At 45.2% G+C, this 14,034-nt stretch overlaps 1 protein-coding gene and 1 long non-coding RNA gene across 3 annotated transcripts in view; one reads left to right on the top strand and one right to left on the bottom strand.

Annotated features, from left to right (window-relative positions):
* Plg (plasminogen) overlaps positions 1 to 14,034 on the bottom strand; it is a 33,432-nt gene that overhangs the window by 10,367 nt on the left and 9,031 nt on the right. Inside the window, exons 6-14 of one of the 2 annotated variants that reach the window (XM_078018794.1) lie at positions 12,526 to 12,646; positions 11,456 to 11,574; positions 10,194 to 10,356; positions 9,531 to 9,676; positions 7,366 to 7,531; positions 2,805 to 2,986; positions 2,224 to 2,372; positions 1,299 to 1,392; positions 202 to 264 (exon numbers count right to left, since the gene is read on the bottom strand). In XM_078018794.1, coding sequence (XP_077874920.1) covers positions 202 to 264; positions 1,299 to 1,392; positions 2,224 to 2,372; positions 2,805 to 2,986; positions 7,366 to 7,531; positions 9,531 to 9,676; positions 10,194 to 10,356; positions 11,456 to 11,574; positions 12,526 to 12,646 — 1,203 coding nt within the window. The remainder of the gene's footprint in view (positions 1 to 201; positions 265 to 1,298; positions 1,393 to 2,223; positions 2,373 to 2,804; positions 2,987 to 7,365; positions 7,532 to 9,530; positions 9,677 to 10,193; positions 10,357 to 11,455; positions 11,575 to 12,525; positions 12,647 to 14,034) is intronic. The other variant, XM_005321426.5, reaches the window with a different exon arrangement.
* LOC144365964 (uncharacterized) lies at positions 10,284 to 13,704 on the top strand. Its single transcript, XR_013424704.1, has 2 exons — positions 10,284 to 11,647; positions 13,050 to 13,704. It is a non-coding gene; the product is annotated as an uncharacterized LOC144365964 (long non-coding RNA).

Genomic DNA, 14,034 nt, shown 5'->3' with positions numbered 1-14,034 from the left:
GAATTGCTCCAATGGACTGTGAGGTCCCCACCTCGCCACCTCGCAGGACAGGGCAGGTCAACCCTGCACTTGGGGAGCAGCGCTCCCATCCCCCCTCGGAGGCCTAGGCCTGCCTCCTGCAGAAGGAAGCGGCTGGCGGCTTCCCAGGCCTGCCTCTTGCTGGGAAAGGCCAGACCCTCCCGTGGTGACCCAGGGCTGTACCTGGGAGGTGACTGGGCCTTATCTCAAGGGAATCTGAAGTGCCTGAGTCCCCTCTGACAGCTTCTGCAGGAAGACAAAAGCACCAGCTAGAGAAAAGGCAGCCATCAACCCACCCTAAGCCCAGGGAGTACAGTGCCCTCTCATCATGGTGCTGGCCAAGTGGCATCCTTCCGCCATGCCCATCTCCCTCCCCCTGATGTCCCTGCAGCCACCCACAAGCAAAGCTAACAGGGCAGGGCGGCTCCCAGACTCCTGACCACTGCCCCCTACTGCCTTGGAACTTTGCAGGCCCAGGTCCTCCCATCCAGCTCCCGTCCTTCCATGTGGCACACACCATCCACAGGAATCAAACAGCAAAGGAGTCCAGGGCAATACCTGGGACCAGTGCTCTGTGGTGACTCTGGTTTGTTTTCCCAGAAGTACCCAGGGACACGTCATTCCAATCATTTAAGAACTAGGGTCAATCCTCCCCAATCCAAGCCATCAGGAAGCAGCATCTCTAAGTCAGTGGCCCACGCTTGGCTGAGCAATGGGACTCTCAGGAGGACGCAGGTGGAGCTCACTAAGGAGCGGCGCTGCATTTCAGTGTGTTCTCAGGGAGACAGTTTATGGGTTTCAGTCGACATTTGTTTCCCTTCTTGTTTCTTGGCCTCTGGAGGAGGGACTCTGAGCTGCTTCCTCACGATCTCTTGCTCGACATTGGAGAGTGCTGAGGGGCCATTCTGGGGCTGATTATATCACTCCTAAGCTTGCTCTTTTGGAGATTTGGTATCTGCCTTACCTAAGTCTTGTGTATATGCACGCATGTATGCAGTGTGTGTGTGTGTGTGTGTGTGTGTGTGTGCGTGTGTGTGCGCATTCCACTAGCAAATGAGACCCCTGGAAGCACAGGTCCAAGATGCCCACAACAGGAAAGGCCCCGGGGGAGAAGGCAGCTGTCTCCCCCAGAGAGGCACTCAGCCCACAGCCATTTTGTGTGCGCATGAGTGTGTGAGTGTGCAAGTGTGCAAGTGTGTGTGCGCACGGATCCTTATTAGAGAGGTGATCACCGCATTCGTTTGAAAAGTAATTTCCTTAGAAAAGAGAAAGCAACTTACCACACTGAGGGACGTCACAGTAGTCAAAGAGCTTTCTGGGATTTGTGGTGTAGCACCAGGGACCGTTGACATCATTGTCAGGGTTGCGGCAATACTGAGAAAAGGCAGCGTTTGGGAAGCGGCTCCTTTCCCCGGGCCAAGCAGGGACATCACACTCTGGTCCTTACAGGACTGAGGAGTGTGCCTTTCCTTCCTTCCCTCCCTCCTTCCTTCCTTCCCTCCCTCCCTCCTTCCTTCCCTCCCTCCCTCCCTCCTTCCTTCCCTCCCTCCTTCCCTCCTTCCTTCCCTCCCTCCCTCCCTCCCTCCCTCCTTCCTTCCTTCCCTCCCTCCCTCCCTCCTTCTTTCCCTCCCTCCCTCCCTTCCTCCTTCCTTCCCTCCCTCCTTCCTTCCTTCCCTCCTTCCTTCCCTCCCTCCTTCCTTCCCACCTTCCTTCCCTCCCTCCCTCCCTCCCTCCTTCCTTCCTTCCCTCCCTCCCTCCTTCCTTCCCTCCTTCCTTCCCTCCCTCCCTCCCTCCCTCCTTCCCTCCCTCCCTCCTTCCTTCCCTCCTTCCTTCCCTCCCTCCCTCCCTCCCTCCTTCCTTCCTTTCTTATTTTTTGGAAAAGTGATTTGTTGAGATGCCTACAAGCCTCTGAATCACAGAATGCAGTGGTCACATGTCCCGGGGGCCCAGGTGAGGCCTCTCCCCTGATGGATGGGGTAGGCACCTAGAGGGTCTGAGGTAGAGGGCATCTACACAGTTGGTCCTGCCTTCCTGCAGGTCCCACACGGACACCAGCCTTAGTCCCCTGAAATCTCTCCATTGCCCTCCCTTCCTTTCCCCCAACACGGAAGATCACACCAGGTTGATTTTCTAGAACCCAGGACCAATTCTGTCCAAAGACTGGTCAGCCAAAGGCAAAAAAGAAACCTGAGTCCAAGTGCTTACGTTTTTTTCCAGCCCTGCCCGTGGGTTTGTCTGTGGGGTGAAAATGCTGTGTCTGTGGGGCTCCTGGGCAGCCCACTCCTGGCATGGAGTGCCAGTGACGGTGGTGGCCTTGGTGCCCCGGTAGCTCTTCCCGTTCCCAAACATGCAGTCTGTGGGAGAGAAAGCCGTGGTGAGGGCCCTGCGTGGACTCAAGGCCACAGGGAGGAAATGCAGCAGTGTGGGCTGGCCCCAGACGGGTGTCACACCCCTAGGACCCCGGGATGCCCGAGACCTCAGCGGACACTGCCTATTTCAAGACGTTCCCAGGAACGCTCATTGACTTGGGCACAATCATGAATTTAGCAGGGTGTTGGAGAATCTTGTCAGGACACCAAGATAACCCAGTGAGTAGGGGTCAGAACACCCTGGGCATTTGTACCAGTCCAGAGGAAACTGCCCACCCACTTAGGCAACAAGTCCAGCCCTGACTCCCCCCTCCAAGTGGCAGACCCTCACCAACACTCAGCTTCCTGTGTAGCTCGGAAGCTTCTGCATTGGTAAGATTTCCATCTCCTTCACCCCTGCCGGGTCAGGCTGCTCACCTGACTCAGAAGTGGTCTGCACATTGGGAACCTGGACAGCAGTGGCAGACTCCTCAGCACCCCCGGGTGTCTCCGAGCACCTCTTCAGGTTGCAGTACTCCCACCTGACACTGGGGTCAGTGGTGTAACACCAGGGGCTCTTGTCAGCATCTGGATTCCTGCAGTAGTTCATTGTCAAGCCACTGCAAATCCCAAAACAATGAGGTCACCAGGGTGGGAGAATTCTGCTCCCGCTGAATTTCACTATAACAAAGTGTCAACAGGTGACTTGGAAATATCCCCATTAAAGGTGAGCATCATGATAGAGCCACAAACACAAATGGCCCTTTTAACCAAGAGTTATATATGCTCCATGTAAACCCTGAGATAACACAGAAATACATGCGACAAAATATCATAATATTCTTCTCATACATTCTGCCAAGTACACTGCCCAGGGATAGCCGATACAGATTTTGAAGGATAATTTTTTTAAGCATATGCAAATCTCTATCTATCTCCCTCTATAGATGAATTCATAGGAAAATGTAAATTGGAAAGAAAAAATATCCCCCAAGGAAGCAAGGACCTATATATAATGGTAATATTCCCAGGCCAGCTCTCTTAGCTTATTTACTGACAATGTAGTTCAACTGTACTTTTGCCATAAAATAAAATTGAGGAGATAATGTCACTTTAGGTAGACCAATGGGTCTGGGTTCCAAAGCCTTATGGAAACAGGCCTGGAAGAACAATTCTCAGACCTGAGGTCATTTTTGTAGGGTGCGTTCATGAACAGAAATCCTCTCCTGCTCTTGGCCCATCCTCTGCTAGCTGTAGCCACTTGGGGACTGAGGGATGAGATTAATAAGCAGACTAGAGGGTTAAGGGGAGATATCTGGGGAAAACAGGGGCCCTGAGGAGTCGTACAGGAGTAGCCAGGTGAGGGTCCCGGAGAGCACTGGAGGAGACAGCCCCCTGAGAACATTGCCCCAGCCTCCCAGCAGCCTCAGCCCTGGGGTCCCTTACGGTTTAGATGCATGACCTGCAGCAGTGTGAGAAACTTAGAAAGTGCCACAGGAATCCACCTTTAGGCAAGTGACACGGTCTCCAGCCCGGGCCCCACGGGAGGAAGCCAGTCACTGGGAGGTGTCAAGTCAATACAGACAGAGTCCTGCTCTTTCCCTTAGTTGCGGCTTACTTTACATCTAGCGAAGGACAAACGTGCAAAATGGAGTTTGATGAGCTTTGAGAACACAGTTACCTGTGCACCCCACGTTCTACCATGACACCTAGAAGCTCCAGGGGCCACAGCTCAATCTCTGCCACCCTCTTCCAAAGGCAAATGCTGTTGGTTTCCTTCCACCATTAAGTTTTCCCTCATATAAATGGATGCCTACAGAATACGTACTTTGGTATTTGGCTTCTTGCCTTAGTATGATATTTTTGAGCTCCATCCATGCTCCTTGAGAGTGCCAGTAGCTGCTGCTTTTTCATTACTGCGTAGGGCCCCATTGTTTGAATAAACCACAAATTATTGATTCTGGTTTTTTATTGGTGAACATTGCAGTTGCTTACAGTTTGAGTTATTGTAAATTAAGCTGATATGAATATTCTTGTAGCTCTCTTTGTGGACTTACATTTTCATTTCCCTAGGGTAATATTTAAGAAATAGAATTGCAAGTGTGTGGGTAGGTGCATGTCAATTTAAATTTAGGAGAAGCCATCAGATTGATTTTTCAAAGAGGACAGTGTATATAACAGCTGTACATTCTTACTCCACACCCTTGACACTCCTCAGCTATTATCTGGCTTTTCGTTAATTGTCGTTTCCATTGGGTGTTTGGTAGTATCTCGTTAAGGTTATAATTCTAATTTATTTGATGGCTTAGATGTTGAATATGCTTTCTCAGGTACTTATTGGTCATTAGCTGGAAGTTTTGGGTAGATGCCCCTAATCATATTTTTAAAGTTTCTTTCTACTCCTAGTTTGCTGAGACTTTTTGTCCTGGAAGATGTTGGATTTTGTCAAATTTTCTTTGGCATCTATTGATATGATCATAAGATATACACTCTTATTCTGTTAACATGTTGGATGACATTGGTGTTTTTAAAAGAGGTTAACCAACTTTGCATTCTTGAAGGGCAGTTTCATTTGTTTACGATGTTTATCATGTTCATGATAAAGATGATTTCTATATATTGCTGGATTCAATTGTTAAGTTTTTTTTATATTTATGTTCACAATAGATAATTTTTGTATATTTTCTTGCAAAAAAAATCCTGGTCTACTTTCTGTATCTGGGTTTTTTCTTTTTCTGGCCTTACAAATTGAGTTGAAAAATATGCCCTCTTTTATTTTTATAGGACATAAGTGTGGAGGATCCCATTCAGCTCTCATTGTTTGTGATATATGCTATAAAAATTTACTGCATTGAAACTAAAACTGAGGATTTCTTCAAACAGGAATATAGAAGCACACCTCCCAATAGCCCTCAAACAGTGTCACCGCATATTATGCAGCTTCTGTACCACGTGAGGAAGGAAGAACAAGCCACTTTAACACATTGATGGCTTTAACCTCATAGACTCTCTAGGGGTAGTCCTGAAATCCCCAGGGTTTTTCAAACCACACTTGGAGAACTGTTGGCTTAAATCATTGATTTCTAAATGTCTCTGTTTTCTAATAAGAGCATTTAAAATTATAAAACCCTAAAAACACTGTCTGTATTCCACACATTTAGATGTATTTTTTTTACTATTGTTCAGTTCAAAACATTTCTAAGATAATTTGTGATTTCTTCTTTGACTCTTAAATTATTTTCAAATATATTCCAAACATTGGGAATTTCCCAAATGCTTTGTTACTTATATAATAAAAGCATTCATTGACTTCTGCAGTGGTAGAAAACACACTGTATAATTTTAACCCTTTAAATTTATGGGCCAAGCACGTGGGGCTTGTTGGTGAGCGCTATGTGCACACTCAAACACAAATCTGTAGTTCACCTTAGGGCTAAAGAGGTTGTTTTACTTTGAAATTTCTATATCCTTTCTGATTTTTTCCCTTGTTCTATATTTTGTTTGTGGGGGATTTAAAACCATCCTATAGAGAAGCAAGGAAACGTCCACCTCTACTTGTGGGCTTGCCTGCTTCTCCCCCTGTTGGGTCATCATGTCCCTGAAGCTCTGTACCAGGATACCACACATAGCAGTGGTAAATCTTAAGTCTTGATGAATGAACACTTTTTTTCTTAGGGAAATGTCCTTTATATTTCTGGTATTAATTCATGCCTTGAAAGCTACGTATCTAATGTTGACAAAACCACTCCAGCTGTTTTTTGATTCATGTTTTCCTGGTATGTTATTTCACCTACTTTAGTTTTTAACCAATGTTCTTATATTTAAAGACCCACTATTGTAAGGAAAACATAACGGGGCTTTGGCTTTCATTCAACGTGGCAATCTATGCCTTTTAAGTGAGATGTTTAATCCTTTTACATTTAATATCTTTATGGTGTGGCTCAGTGTAAGTCTATCCCAGCACGAGGGATTCTCTGCTTATACCACATACGGCCGTTGTTCTTTCCCCAGTTACTGTTCTTTGTACACCTTTCTTTGTAGACTCTCTCCCTGTGCATGTGTGGCCTTGTGTTTAGCCAGAGACTTGAGGAGACCTCTGTGCATGTTGCTGGAACTCCTCTCCCCAGGGTCTTTCTCAAGGTCACACAACAGGAAAATCCTAGCTGCCTCAGTAATGACAAACTCTGGCCTCTCTCCTTAGTTCAGTCTATGGTCTGCTTCGGCTCCATCTCCTAACATTCAGGGCAGGAACTGCCTCCAAGAGGAAAGACAGGGAATCGGGTCAATCTTTCATTCTAAAAGATCTCAGTCTTGTGCTTATCATCCACCAAGAGAAAACAGCTTTTTGCATATAGGTTAAGGCCACTGTGCTAGAAAGATTGCCCTGGTCAGCCTAGCCTTGTGTCCATCTGCCTGCCCACTTTACTTTCAGCATCTGTGTGCTTCCTGACTCTCATCTGCCTTCCTGCCTCTGCTCTTCTGACAAACCCCAGCCCTTTAGACCACTCGTGCCCAGGACCCAAGGTGCCTATGCAGGTAAGATTAGATCTAGGTGTGGATTTAAATACAGAATTTGACTTGTGACCCAAGACACAGTGGCAGACACAAACTTCACTTCATTGGTTCGAGTTTGGAATGATAAAATTCCAGAGCTAAAAGACTGCACTGATGTTAGCAGGTGCTGGGCCATGGTGCTATTTCTGAGATTTTGGTGATTTTTTCTCCTGAGCTTTCCACTGGTGTGAGCTCACCACCTCCACATAACCCACTGCCTCGCAAAATTACTCCACATAACCCGCTGCCTCACAAAATTACTCAAGAAAGACAGTCAGCCTATAACCTCTCCCAGACCTTTTGCTCTAAAGCAAGTGTCCTGGATGATTTGCCTCCCATTCTGACCTGCAGATTTGGTCCTAAGAAGTCAGCTTACAGCACAGGTCGTCTAATAGAAAATCAAGTTGGCGATTGCTCCATGTGTGGTTTAAAATCAAGGACCTACGCATTTGGGAATTTTTCCGGGGTCTTCTCATGCGCGTGTGGCGTCATTGATGACCAGGACTGACATTTCTTTCCTGTGATAGTGGTGGACGATGTGCCTCGATAACTCTGTCCATTGCCCTGGTAGCAATCCTGGACCACAGGGGTTTGCTCAGGTGGTGCTAAAGCTGAAAAAGAAGAAATCACGATGAATAACGACCAAGAGACAGGTAAAGCCCTTTGTGACATGAAAGTGCACTGTTCTCTTGTCCATATGAGCAGGCATGTGGACAAGCAAACACACACACACACACACACACACAATAAATTCATAGCATTCTAGAACTTATGACCTACTTTTCTTGGAATATTTTACTTAAAACTCAGAAGTGGGGGGGGGGGCTTTAGAGTATTTATAGCTGGAAACTGCAATCCTGTGCAAGCTCTTCTTTGTGGATCTCTACTGGGTTCTCATGAGAACAGTAGAGCAGGACCCCAGAGGGAAATGCTTTCAGTGGTGCAGACAGCAGGGGTGACTGTCAGTGGTGGGCAGACAGGAGACTCACGTGTTTCTCCAGACCCTGTGCTCATACTAGCCAAAGCCTCGAGCTTCTAGGGGTTGGGGCAGGCAATGGGCCTCACCCAAGGCTCTAGGTCCACTGCCTCTCAGAGATGACCACATCTGGAAACTATCAGACTGGAATTGTGAAAGAACCATGATCAATATGTTAAAGGATTTTCTGATAAAGGTAGGCAGTGTGCATGGATAGATGGAGAACTTCAGCAAGGAGGAGGAAACAAGGAAAAAGTAAAATGGAAATGAGCGGAACAGAAATTGTGACTTAAGAGGTGAAGAATTCCTTCAAAGCGCTGATCAGCAGGCAAGACACAACTAAAGAAACAATGAAGTTGAAAATGAATTACAAGAAGTTTTCCAAACGGATGTACAAAGGAAAAAAGAATTAGATGAAAAACAGAAAAAGTAGAACAAACAGACAAGAAGTATGACTGTAAATAAAGCACACTGATCATTGGTAAAATCCAAAAAAAATAGCACCGATGTAATGTGAGATTGTAACATAGAAGTCCGTTCTCTTTACCAGACATTCTCTCCACTAGCTCAACATTCCTGAGAGAGGAAGTAGAAGTACAATTTTTTAAGGTTCTTATGTATCAACAAAGATAATGTTGTTTGAAGGTGGAACATAATAAGTTAAAGATGTATGTTGTACACATTAAGGAAAATGCCAAAATCATTAAGAATTGATTTAACTAATAAGTAAATAGTGGAGATAAAAGGTAATCATAAAATAGTCATTCCACATGAAGGGGGGAAAAGATGCAAAAAGAAACAAAGTCCAAATAGAACAAAGAGGAACAATTGACTTGATGGTAGATTTAAATCCAACCATTTTAACAATTACATTAATAAAAATGATCTAAACATCTCCATTAAAAAGCTAAAAATGTGGGCTGGGGTTGTGGCTCAATGGTAGAGCACTCGCCTAGTACATGCAAGGTCCTGGGTTCGACTCTCAGCACCACATAAAAATAAATAAAATAAAGGTATTGTGTCTAACTACAACTAAATTTTTTTTAAAAAACAAGCTAAAAAAGATACACAAACACTAGTAAAAACATATTCAATGGCTGTTTTCATAACAGCCAAAACAGACTTCAGGACAGGAATATTTTCTGAGATGAAGACAAACCTAACATCATAACAAAGGGGTCATCTCATCAAGAAGACTCAAGTGTCTTAAACGTGTATGTGACTAACAACAGAGTTTCTAAACAAATAAAGCAAACAGAGTTAGAACCGAAAGGGAAAACTGACACATCTACAGTAAGGTTGGACCTGTCACCATTCATCCCTCAGTGATCAAGGTAGGTGACAGGAAATCAGTCGGAACACAGGACAACAGTTATCAGTCAGTTTTATCTAATTGGCCTTTAGAGAAACTCTACCCAACAACAAAGTCACATCCAAGAACACTTGGAAAATGATTATGTTTTGAACCATAAAACAAACTTCAACCGATTTAAAATATTGTAACTGAAATCACAGAGCATGTTCCCTGACCACAGCAGGATTGAGGGAAACAAAGCCACTGTGTTCCGACTCAGTGGGTGCAGATGCGGGGTGCAGACACATGGAGCATCCTTGGGCTCTATAAAGCCTCTTACCTGGGACATCCAGAGGGTCCGTGGAGGTCGGAGAATTCCCACAGGATGGTATGGTACAGTATTCCCACCTCACATCGCTGTTGGTTGTGTAGCACCAGGGGGTGGTCTCTCCATCCGGATTCCGACAGTAGTTCTCATCCAAACCTCTGAAAGAGGAGTTTGGCTCTTCAAAAAGTGTAAATAAATAAGGTGCACACACGCCTGTTGATGCTGATTTTGGATACGGATGCATCTAAAGCTGTGGGATCACACACATGGAATAACAGGTGCCCAAAAGAAGCTTGAGCAGAGCAGGATTCCACGGGATTCCACAGAAGCCAGCCATAGACGCTTCTTTTGGGTAAACAGTTGAAGTACATTTCTTGATTTTTTATGAACAAGTAAAATACAAACGCATGGCTGGGCCCCACTCCCAGAGTTTCTGATTTACTAGGTCTGGAGTAAGTCCCAAGAATTTGCACTTTTAGCAAATTCCTGATAATGCTGAGGCTGCTGGTCTGGGGACCACACTTGGAGAAAAATTCTCATAGGAAAAAGACAGTTGCTGAATTTCACTTCCCCTGCACAGCCTGATCCGTTTTCATTCCTGAGTACTTTCATCCTGCATTCCTCTAGTAACTGAAGTGAAGGCAGAGCTAAAGGGAAGGGCATCAGGGGACATACTTGCAGGGAAAGTTTTCTGGAGTCCTGTTGTGCTGGTGAGGGGTCTGCTCGCTCCAGCGCTGACAGGTGTGCCCGGATGCGGTCACGGCCACCTTCCCGCGGTAGTCTTCACCTCTTCCCTTCAGACACTGGTAGGTTGGGCCAGAAGAGGGCGGGGGTGTTGCTTGAATGGAGAAAATAAACTACGATGAATATTTTTCAGGTAAAGAATGCTCAGATGGGTGTCGCTGGAGGGAGCTGCAGGGCACTCAGCCTCTTCTGCCAACCTCGGTCTTGGAACTTGGCGTTTAAAAACTGCTTAGCATTCCCAGAAGTCCTTCTAGAAGCATCTATGTCTGTGAGACCATTCATGAGGAGCTTCTGCAGGATCAGCCCTGGGGGCAGATGCTTCTCTCTTTCACCACACATGGTAAAAGTCAGCGAGTGTGCCCTCCCACCTGAAGTCCCTACATGTGCCAATGACCCACGTTCTCCTGTGAAGACTTTGTGATCACTGAGGGAAGCAGCCTGATATTCCATAAAAGACACAACGGAGACAGAGTCGACGGGAAGGAAGGCAAAAAATGCCTTCAAGGAAAGTTATGTGCACCAGAAATCAAGACATTCTTGATGGAAAAACAATCAAGAGGAACCTGATTCTCATGCAGAGGGAGAACACTCAAGGAGCCCCCGCACCCCAGAGGACCCCTGTCAGAGCAGAGGAGGGAAGCTGGCCCTGGCTGGGTCCTTTCCAACCATCAGTGACGGTCTCTGACTAAACGTTCAGCTCTTGTTGTGAATCCTCTTTTCCGTCTACTAGGTCTTCCACTTCATCTTCTCCTCCTGAGCCCCTTTGCCACGGTGCCCTGTTGGGCATGCTAAAAACTGGGTACCCAGAGTCACCCCCTTGATGACAAAGCCTCAGTTAGAGGAACTCTGCCTGATAATGTATCCCACAAAACAGAGCATGCCTCTGGTCTCCCTTTAGCGCAGGGAAGGGGGACACCATAGCTGCCCCCAAGAGCCTACCTCTAAACATTCTCGCAAGAGGCACAAGTCTCTGATAGGGGAAAACGGACAACATGATAAAGGATGTCTCATCAACTACCTACAGGAGCCAATACATGGTCTTAAAAGATCAATAAGACACAGAGCAATAGTATGGCATACGACTTGCAGGTCACTTCTTAGACCCTGCAGTCAGGAACCCACACACGTTCCCTCTGGATTCTAAGAGCAGATCCGGTCAGAACCCTGGAGCATGGGACATGAGTCACACTTACTGCAACGGGGAATGTTACAGAGCTCCCAGCGTTTGTTGGGGTCGGTGGTAAAACACCACGGGCGGGGCTCCCCATCAGGGTTTCGACAGTAGTTCATCTTCAAGTTCTTGTTTGGAAATCTGAATGGACAAAAAGCATTCTAAGTGCACTGAACATCTGCATTCATGGATGAGAATCTTCGAAGGTGAGCAGGTATGTAGCACCTAAAGTGTGCAAGGCACAGTCAGGCACCCAAGAGGTAAATGAACAAAGGCTCCACTTGATAAGATGGTAATCTAGGAAGAAACATTAGCTGGGCATTACAGGTATTATTTTTCTAATGATTTACACAGTTAAAAACCACTGAACAAGATCAGTAACCTTATCAATTTGGCCATCTGGAAAAATTGATGTAAGCAAATGCTGGTTACTCTGCTACAAATAATAGCAATGTTTAAAACACAAATTGGTCACTACCTAGAGATAGTGATCTGGTACAGCCAGTAAGTTGACATATTCCGATCTTAAGGACAGAGACTGGATCAGCTACCTACAGCGGGGAGGTGTTTTCCAGGGTAATTAGTGTGAAATAGAATCCTCACAGAACCTTACTCCTGAGATCATCATTAGTTTCTGGATCAGGGACTCCCATTCACATTTAAAATTCATAGTTGCCTTTGAGAATTTGGTGGAAGCTGTGAATTCTTGCTCCCCAAAATGCACCAAGATAAATACACACAAGATATCAGGGGATTCACAAGACTCCTGAGGTATACTCACAGACCCTCGGTGAGGAATCTTGCTGGTATAAAGTGAAGGAAAAGGAAGAAGAAAGAGAAGAGGGAAATACTTGGGAAACACACAAGAAGTACAGATGTATCTGTACTTCTCAAATTTTAATGTATGTACGAATCAGCAGCAAATCTGGTTATAATACAAATTTGATTCAGAGGGTCTGAGATTCTGCATTTCTAACAACTAAAGATAAGAAGAATGGCAGGATGCCAGCTCTGAATCCACAACCATCCAGAGACAGGCAGAGACATCCAAGTAACTACAAAGACTGCAGAGTCTTCATCAGTGGGACTTACTTGGAAGGGATGTATCCGTGAGCGTGTGGAGTCTGTGAGTCCCAGGCCTGGCATTCAATTCCAGACATGGTCTTGGAAATTTTGCCCTCGTAATGTTCTCCGCTGCAGTGCATGCATTCCTCTGAGCAGCATGGGGAAGGAGGGAAGAAACAAACAAACAAAAAAAAAAGAAACTGAAATGGAGCAAAATAGACAGAAGAACTAGAATCCCACTAGAAATGTCCCCTATGGGACTGGCCATGCTCCCACATGGTTTCCAAGAATCACTAGGAAACAACATTGGCTCAAGACTCAGAATGTTCTAATACAATCCAAAATGTCATTCTCTTCTTCAAATGGTTTATTTAGGCTATTTTGGTCAATGCCACCTCAACTAATCGTCATGACCCAATTTAGAAGCTCATGAATGCCTTGTCCTTGCACTGAGAGGCCCAGATCCCAGGCAGGGAGGGGAGGGTGCCCATAGTCCCAGCAGTCTGTAAGCTCTCTACCACGATTTTGTTTCCTTTCTTTTTTTGAGACAGGATCTCAACTGAGTCGCCTAGCCTGGTCTCACCCTCACCAGCTCCTGCACAGCCTCAGGAGCAGCGAGACTGACCGGATGCCCCGCTGCACCTGGTTGCATGACACTTTTAAATATTGGGCATCTTCGTCTCAATAATGATCTTTAGAAACTCTATGAAATTATTCAGATCTGCCAAATACATTGGAACCACATCTGTTAGGGTTTCTTGCTGGAGCCTGTGCCTATGACCTCGCTGTAGAGCAGCATTCTCTTTTCATATTGTCGAGAAGCATGACTGGGCTGGGGTTTTTTGTTTTTTGTTTTTGCTTTCTAACTTATTTTAAAACTGAGTCTTTAATTTGGAATTATTGAATATTTGGAAATATTGAATTATTTACATGGTGGGGCAGAGTAATATACAACTGTGACTTTTAAGGGTCATAAAATAGATGCAGACTTGACATAAAAATCATGCATTTGTTGTACTAAAATTCAAATGACCGATGATATAGTGTCCAAATAAAGGTTCCCCATGGATCAAATCAATAAAGGAAATGAGCTGAGGTGTCACATGATACAATATCTGCATGGTTGTATGAATCCTAGTTGGCTCTATTTCCCTCCCTCCAATATATACACCTGGAAACACGAAATAAAATTTTTTCCAGTCTGTTTCCATGTATTATCATTGACCTTTGAAGCACACTTAAATAGATTGGCTCACTAAAATAAGGGATTGTTGACCCCCAAACTGGTTCATTGCTTAGCTTCAACAAAACTGTAAAATCTCTCATGTTAAATTAATATTGCTTACGTGAATGTCATTGATTTTGTGGTTTTAATTTAGTATTTAATTGGGAATCTGCTTGGAGTGTTATACTGTGTTAAGAGTTTTAAGCATAAGACTTACAGAATTTACAACTAGTTTTAAATTTGTGCATGTCGAAGTAGCATCTGAATAGAAAGAATCCATGTCAACACGGGGGTTGTGCTCCTTCCCGACA

Source organism: Ictidomys tridecemlineatus, chromosome 8 (genome assembly GCF_052094955.1).
Source record: "Ictidomys tridecemlineatus isolate mIctTri1 chromosome 8, mIctTri1.hap1, whole genome shotgun sequence".
In the NCBI taxonomy this organism is placed as follows: domain Eukaryota; kingdom Metazoa; phylum Chordata; class Mammalia; order Rodentia; family Sciuridae; genus Ictidomys; species Ictidomys tridecemlineatus.
This window is presented reverse-complemented; position numbering and strand designations above follow the sequence as displayed.